The 8,838-nt window shown below is 32.1% G+C and overlaps 1 protein-coding gene across 1 annotated transcript in view; it reads right to left on the reverse strand.

Annotated features, from left to right (window-relative positions):
- Window positions 1-6,467, reverse strand: part of LOC134282427 (uncharacterized) — a 54,656-nt gene extending 48,189 nt beyond the window's left edge. Inside the window, 4 exon segments of the mRNA XM_062764840.1 lie at window positions 844-931; window positions 5,186-5,325; window positions 5,760-5,927; window positions 6,412-6,467. Coding sequence (XP_062620824.1) covers window positions 844-931; window positions 5,186-5,325; window positions 5,760-5,927; window positions 6,412-6,451 — 436 coding nt within the window. The 5' untranslated portion in view covers window positions 6,452-6,467.
- Between the last annotated feature and the right edge of the window lie 2,371 nt (window positions 6,468-8,838).

Consider the following 8,838-nt stretch of genomic DNA (forward strand, 5'->3'; position numbering starts at 1 on the left):
TTTTGGTCTGATTTCAATATAACTTGGCACACAAGTAGACTACACTAAGATACATAATTCTCTGCATCGGTTTTTTGCTTTCGATGAACGGTGTTGCCATGGCATGGACATTCAAAACCACAACAAACAACATAATAATCATACATTGAATCAAAAGGAAAAAATGCAAGTTTGGAAGAGACATTTAGACAACAATTTATGCAACTTGAAATAAAAAGCATAAAATCTGCAAACACGTTTTGAAATTATATCATTTGAATGGAACAAAACAACCTAGACGTCTTTGATTTGCAGGTCCTAAAGATGCAATTGATGCTTACGAGAAAACCCTCGAACGCTTACTAAAAATAGAAATTTCTATGAAATTCTATCAAAATGCTACTCCTCCTACAGTTTTGATCTGATTTTAATATAACTTGGCACACAAGTAGACTGTACTAAGATACATAATTCTGTGCATCAGTTTTTAATTTGATGAGTGGCAAGGATCATTTTTCTACTTATTGCTGTTTTAAAGTTTCAAGTCCCAACTGCTACTTTTCTCTTCCTTTGTTTTAAGTATAAACCAGTCATGTGCCAGTAGAGCTACAGTCTCGACAGAGACTTCTGGATCATCAAGTAAGCATAGATTTGATTTAGCCTATTTGAATGGACTAGCTAGATGTAAAGGTATACTACAAGACACAGCAATATACTTGATATGCTATCCGCCAAAATCGCTAAATAGGATACACGGCCAATGGGGTACATGTACGTTTACATTATTTTGGTGCCTGAACATATTACACTTAAATTATTTAGAGTCGATCCTTAACTATGTACTGAAGTAAAAATGTACTATACCATCAACAAATGGGAAAAGGTCGTCATTGTCTTTCATTTCCTTTTCTACACCCGTGGCAACTAAGTCCAGAACATTATTGAGAGATACCTAGTATAAACGAAATTAGGAAATAGGTACATGTATCAAATTCTGCAATCACGTGTAGTTATTTATTTTTTTTTTTACTTCGAAACAATTTTAATATGTTTGAGTTGTGTGAATATTTTCATTGAATGTTATGACAAATACTTTCTAATAGTGTTCACACTATTTTGGTTATAATTGTTCTTAAAGCTGAACACTACTCGTAAATAAGCATAGTCCGCCATATTTCTCGTTCTACAACGCTCTCCCTACAACTCGTATATAAGGAGCAGATCGCTAGTCAGTTCAATGTATTTTACTATAGAGATCCGACGAGTGCAGACGTACATCTTACAAAGCGTGCTACTCAATATCGATGAAATTATAAAATTTTACGTATTTTTTCCAAAACAGGACAAAAGTATCATGGAAAATACAGGTCAATACATTATTTACAAACAGAAAATGCACATAAAAACAAGAAATAAAGGCAAAAAATCTAAGACCACGATAGGAGTACTACATGTCGACCACGAGTTTCGAGTGTGCAATCGGGTGTAACAAAAGCGAACGGTTTATATACCCGTCTGGCAGTGCCTATTTATGAGAAGTGTTCAGCTTTAAAATACAAAAGTAGGAGGTAGTATTTTTGTCAATTAGTCTGGTCCTGATTTTTAAAAAGAAGGCTGGAAATAACTTCTAACGGCAAATAATTATTATTTGGACCAGCATAGTTTTTTAACCTAATTCGAGTATGCTGAATCCGGAAAAATATGCTGGCCTTCATGAAAATGACGTTAAAGAGGTCAAAATGGCGATTCAAAATGGCGGAAATCCAATTTTTCTAATTTTCTCTTAATGTCGTTCAAAATGGAGAAGTAATGAGTGAATGTCTTACTGAGTGTAATAAAACTATTAAAAATATAATAAAATGCTAACATTATTAGTTTAACTCTGAAAATTTAGCCGTTTTTACACTTAATTCGAATTTTCTCTGATTTGAAAATTTGTCTATTGTTTTTATTTGTTATTGTTTCTTTCTTCTTTGTTCAGGATTTTACATTTGCAAATATTCATACACTGCAGATTTGTATTTTTTTCTCTACATCTCACTATTCTACAATTGAATGATGGTGCAGCTGTAAGTTAAAAATCAAAACGGCGATTCAAAATAGCGGATATTCCTTTTTTTTCAAATTATTTTTTAATTTCGTTTACATAGGAGAAAAGATTTTTTGTGAATATCTTATTGAGCGATGTACAAGTATGTAAAATTCCAATAGAACACTAGTATGATCACTTTAAATCGGAACATTTAGTCGTTTAAGTTTGAAATGTTTTTTTTTAGCTCAAAATGACAATTCGAATGACGTTTTATACACTCGATTTCGTAAAATACCCAAACTGCTTAATTCTAATTTGTTTTGCAGAAAATAAATAACAGGTTTTTCTTTATTCATGAATTAATGTTCACATATATATGTAATGAAAGTTAATGGATATTTTCATTAATGACTTAGGATTTTTATAAAACGGATTTTTGTTTAATTACTTCTATTATTAAGATAAATTTTTGACGACAATTCCGAAGACATTTCACCTATTATTCGTCATACATGCATCATGCTTCTTCATATAAAAAGTTAATAATATCAGACAATAATTGCTGTTTTGAGGACAATATGAAAATTAAGCTACCCCAAGAGCAGTATTCACCGAGCATTAAGGCGAGTGAACATTGTAGTTCGAGGGTTGCTAAATCATATCAGTTGTTGGAAATTATTGATCTTATTTTAGTCCAGTGTAGAAAAAAAATGTTTATGTTCATGTGGAAGATCTAGTGCAACATAACTTAGTATGATTTTTAATTAGAGGGCTATTAATTGTTACATCATATAAATCTGAATATATTATAATATCCAAACATAAACATATTTATTAAGAATTATCAGTATAATATACGTAAACCATAATTTTTTTCGATTGTCCAGCTCTGATTCTGTGTCCCTACATTTGCATTTTGTTATTCTCAGTCAAAAATTCAACTGCATTCTCAAATATTTCATAGTGTGAACGGTTCTCCTCCACCAATTTTGTATTGAACAGTGTATATAAATTTTAAAATTTTGAAATTTACAAAATCTGAAAGAAGAAAATGTTTGTGTTCAATCCTCCCTTGATTCTTGATACAACTTTACACTATCCTAACGAAGAAGTGTGGATCAAGTTGCCTTGTAAAGTTCTTGGAGTGTTCAAGAAAATTTTGTTGTCAAGAGAAGTGTTGACTAGATCGAAGTCAAGAATGGCTTAGGCCTATTGGTACGAAAGCTTGTAAGTAATAGGAATCACGAGAAATCCGCAGGCGCTATTAAATTGCATAATTTTACAACTTTTCTCACCAAAATATGCACACAATGTGATTCCAGATGATGAAGTTTGAGAATTTTCTTGCTAATAGAATGACCTTTCTTCCCTAAAAGAAAACAAATCTATACGCGGTTACGAAATACAGAGCTACATGTCTTGAATATCAGAGATTTTTTTTATACCCCCCCCCCCGATTGAAAAGCGGGAGTGTATAGAGTAGTCGGTATGTCCGTCCGTCCGTCTTTTACGCTTTGGGGTACTCGTCTCTTATCCGCAACTCGTCTCATACATGTACCACTGAATGAAATTTGATAAACTTTCACAGAATCTTTATTACCTATTGCCATTGTGCACCTCCTCTTTTACTTTTTGATCCAACAAATATTTTGGGTTTCACATAGCAAAACATGGACACTGTGTATTCATATGGGTGACGGGGGTATCATTTAATGAGCTAATTGCTCACAGTACCTCTTCTTCATTTTGCATAAGGTTTTGGAAAACAAAATAGACTTTTAACTTTTGAACATATATGTATTGTTCCTTGAGTGTTGATTAATTGTATATTGTTTAACGCCGAGTCGGCTATTTTTCAGCCATGTTTCGGCGGACTATCAGTTTAAATAATCGGGTTTTGGAGGATTTTGGTTTCTCTGGTGGCCCCCTGTGAGCTTACTCTTTTTCGAACTCCAGAGAAAAGATCTTTTACGTGCCAAGTGGGTTGTCATCCTTGACACAGGGCACCGTTTTACTTGAGTGTTGAAAATACTAAAATTCCGAAGACAGAGTGAAACATATAAAATGAAGCTGGAATAGAAGATGTTAGGGGATAATACTAAGTTCTTATAAGTGCTAAAAATTCGATGAAATTGGAAAAAAAATTCCTCAGTTATATTTGATGGTGTGCTGAGGGATGTTGAGGTAGAAATGCGAGTTGATAAAGACTGGATTCAGGAGTGATTTTAGGTGGACGGGGACTCAAAGGCTTTGGAACACGGTCAAATACGAGGGGGGAAATTTGGAAACTCTTAAGTCGAGTTTGTTTCAACTATTTCCAGAAAAAAATGAATCTTTTCTGATTTTTTTTGTTTGTTCATATTTAATGTTATAATCAATATACTATAATTATATATAAAAAACAAACTGTAATTTATTTTCAAATTTAAGCAGTTTAGTATCTTACGAAATTCGAGTGAATTTGACGTCATTTTGAGTTTTTAGCTAATTAACACATTTAAATTTAAACGACTAAATTTTCCGTTTTAAAGTGTTCATATTAGTGTTCTATAAGAATTTTACATTGATTAATTGTACTCGCTCAGTAAGATATTCACAAATCATTTCTCCTATGTAAACGACATTAAGAAATAATTTGGAAAAAAAGGAATATCCGCCATTTTGAATCGCCAATTTGACTTTTAACTTACAGCTGCACCATCATTCAATTGTAGAATAGTGAGATGTAGAGGAAAAAATACAAATTTGCAGTGTATGGATATTTGCAAATGTAAAATCCTGAACAAAGAAGAATAAAGAAACAATAGACAAATAAATCAGAAAAAAATCGAATTAAGTGTAAAAACGACTAAATTTTCTGAGTTATACTAATAATGTTAGCATTCTATTATCATTTTTATACTTGTATTACATTCAGTAAGATATTCACACATTATTTCTCCTTTTTTAACGATATTGAGAGAAAACTAGAAAAATTGTATGTCCGCCATTTTGAATCACCATTTTGACCTCTTTAACGCCATTTTCATGAAGGCCAGCATATTTTTTCGGATTCAGCATCCTCGAATTAAGCTAAGAAACTATGCTGGACCAAATAATAATTATTTGCCGTTAGAAGTATTTTTTTCTATAAATCGTACCAGACTAAATCATCTAGAAATGCTCGAAACTTACCACGGAAAGTCTTAATTCAAAGTCGTGTTTTAAATGGTCCTGTATCATGGCTACAGCGCGTTTTTCATACTCCATAGCCTCGGTAATTGAAAATGTTTCGTCGTTGGCTACTTTAATTTCCCATATATCTGTCAATCTGTCTATAATGATAGAAAAGATCAATAACAATTAATGCATTATTTCCTCTAAATCTAAAAAAGTATGTATTTTATTTCATAACGTTAAGTGCGAAGAATAAGTTAACCTAGGGATTGTAATTTAGTATAAATTTTCAATAGTGAGCCTATATTAATACGTCTGTGTCAATTTCCGCTACCCTTTATAATTTATACCAAACAAATAAAAGACACGGCATATATGTCGGTTTTCTGTCTACGTGGGCAGTGCAAACATGTGTGCAGAAATTAGCATTAAGATAGAGAGAGAAAATTACATTCTCATGGATACTACAGTAACTGAAGAAAAAAACTAATAATCCTACCGAAAGATCAAAAGATTTTTTTCCTTTACAGAATAGCAAATGAATGAATTTTTTAACGCCTTATGTCTAAAAACACTATTATTGAGTTGATACTTTGGATACACGTCTCTCCGGTAAATCCGACAGTACATATGCACTCGGAGGTCCATGTGTCTCCGGAAACTGTTACTTTACACTCCCCATCATGCTGACAGTAGTCCAAACATACCGAATCTTCATTACAACTATCTCCGGAACAAGATTTACCCAACACTCGCCGACCTGAAAAGGAAAGTTTTAAGCTCAGCTTTCACAATTTTTTATCAGTGCAATTCTATCTTCATGCAATCTATCTGTAACGATAAAACTCGGGAACAAAATTAATGCAATTAGGTTAGGTCAATTACATGTACTCTAAACCAATGGTGCAGACGAAAATAAGTGATTTCTTTTAAGATTCTATTCTCGAAATGTTTAAATACAAACAATATTTAATTACAGTAAAATAAGTCTGAAATTTTTTGTGTGGATATAGTCAAGGTAATATAAGCACACTTTTTTGTTAGATTTAATTCTTTATTTTATTAAAAAAGATCTTTATAAAATCATGGCTTACATGTATTTCAAGAGAAGAATTATAGTTGAACATAATTACGCATCAACAAAAACTATAAAACTAATTTTTCGCATGTAATATTGTAAAAACAGGAATATAAAGATTTACACACGTTATATACTTGCCATTGTTGGATATAAATATTCTTACCTAAATCTGTAATGAAAAACACGTAAATGGTAATCCACATTACGAAGGTAAACTGAGTTATCTAGAAAAAAAGTAAGACGAAACTTTGTTTTAGGTACGAATCCTTGTTTTATAATAAGATTTTACTTAAGTTTTGTGACAGTTTTGGGTAATTTCCTCGTGCCACATATATTTTTTATTAGATTTCTATCCAAGTACAAGTCAAATAAAGCCTTGCAGCTTAACTTACTATTCACAGTCTAGTTTAACTGTGGATGGGGAAATGAAATAGATAACATCATTTCTAATTAAAAGTTATTACAATGTTATCTTTAACCATAAGCATACCGCCATTTTAACGTCCTTTGGATAGGGGGTCTTCTTTGCCCAACCTGTCTCAGACGCAGTTTTCATACAGAATAAACATTCAACGGCTCCATAGAACTGTTAGAATGTATTGAAATTTTAATTTTTAATGACCGTTTGACTACATTTATAGATCTCTTCGCAGAAAAATAGAAAATTAAGGTTTACAAGATTTTTTGTTTTCTATCCCAATAGGGAACACACAGTTTTCATTCCATTGTATTTATTTATGTATGCAATTCCGATTCGTTTTTAGCATCATTGTACCATTCTTCAATAGTTAAGTTTGTTATTCATGAGCGCTTCTTAATTCACGACTCGAATTCATGCATGCACTCTTTAGAGGCTTTCAATTACTTTTATTATTATAATATATGTCCTGGAATTTAAAAAAAAAGTTTTGAGTCACTAGGTCGGGAGAGAGCAATTAAACATTTTTTAAAAGATCTGGCTATACTACATTTATTTTTATAGTTGTAATGTTACATGATATTTGTTTACCAAATTAGAAATATGATTAACGCAACGTAGAACGTGAGCCTTGGCATACGGATAATATGCTATCATTAAAATTATAAAGATATTTAGTCTTACACTGTAGTTTATCAGTCGATTTTATTGAATAATTGTAGTTTAACACCTAGTACAGTTGAGATTACTTAATTGTACCCAACTTGTTGCGAAAGAGTATCATAATAATGTTTTGACTCGTTAGACAGTAATCAATCAGTTCTGTTCTTGTTTGTGTGTTTGATCAGCTCGGCTTCTCTTAAACCGCTGCACAGAATTTCATCAAACAGATATTTAGGACAAAGAATATGTGTACATTTGGCAGAAAATTTCCATTCCATTATTTTCCTGGGAATTCTATAGAGATAAAAGCCATACCATATGTCATATCAGCCCGAGTGGCCCCAAATCAGCCCGAGGACTGATGTGACACATGATATGGATTTTGGTATGTAGTATTCTATTTATCATACATTGTATTTTTAAAATATGGTACACATATGGTCATTGAAGTATGTTTTGTGCCTATTTATGACCTTTCGTTGAAAATCTAATAAGGCCAATTTTAGGTACCTGAAAAAAAATAAGACCGCCAATGTCAATAGGCCTTTAAAATTATTTTACATGAATATTTAAATAAAATCAAGTAAATCAACTTTTAAACTTAATACAAATGTTACTTCCGGTTTGATATGAATTTTCTGCCCGCTGGTCCCATACGTGATATGGATTTTCGGACTGGTGTCGCATATATTTGGTCCGCCTCGTTAAAAGGGGGAGGAAATAAGCATCTCCTTCAAAATTACCTGGTTTTAGAACCCCTGTCAATCATCTGAAATTAAGCCTGGGATTGGATACTTTGATTTGATTGACATTTAGTTTTCTGTCGTTGTGTATATCTTGTGTACGTTGTCTAAAGATCGTATCGACCATCGAATTAACATTCAGGCTTTTGATGCCTACCGCATCTTCCACCTAGTGCCAACGTAATAAAGAAGCAATCAAAGCGTTCTTTTTTAATTCATAAGGAATATGCCATAAATATAATCAATCTATCAAATAATTAAATAAATGATAATAAGAAAAAGCATGTCTTTATATTATAATTTTAAAAGGGGGATTTCATTTCACGATTACAATCGATAATTTTAAATTCAGTGTCAAAACATGAGTAAACGTACATTTATTCCTCCATTAATTAACAAAATAAACCGACCTGCGTTTCAAGATAGTATCAAGGAATTAAATAAAATTATTTTTTAAACAAACATGACAACATTGTAACATTGTTCAGGAGTCAAGTGAAAATTAATATTTACAAGACAAAACTGTCCGTGTTGCTTTTCTCCGAGACATGCAATATGGTGACGAAGTTACGATAAAATAACCAGTTTTATAAGAGAAATTACACTGACTATATAACATCTTGCTTTGCATTAAATATTTGAAATTATGATTCCCGAAAGAAAATAGTACGATGCAGATGATTCCTTTCCAGTTTCACCCATACCTTTCGGGGAATTATCCCCAGTCCGAACCCCTGGCCATTTTTACAGACCATGCGTCTTGGAA

The sequence above is a fragment of the Saccostrea cucullata genome, unplaced genomic scaffold (assembly GCF_032062105.1).
Source record: "Saccostrea cucullata isolate Sc308-1 unplaced genomic scaffold, CSIRO_AGI_Scuc_v1 ctg312, whole genome shotgun sequence".
Classification (NCBI taxonomy): domain Eukaryota; kingdom Metazoa; phylum Mollusca; class Bivalvia; order Ostreida; family Ostreidae; genus Saccostrea; species Saccostrea cuccullata.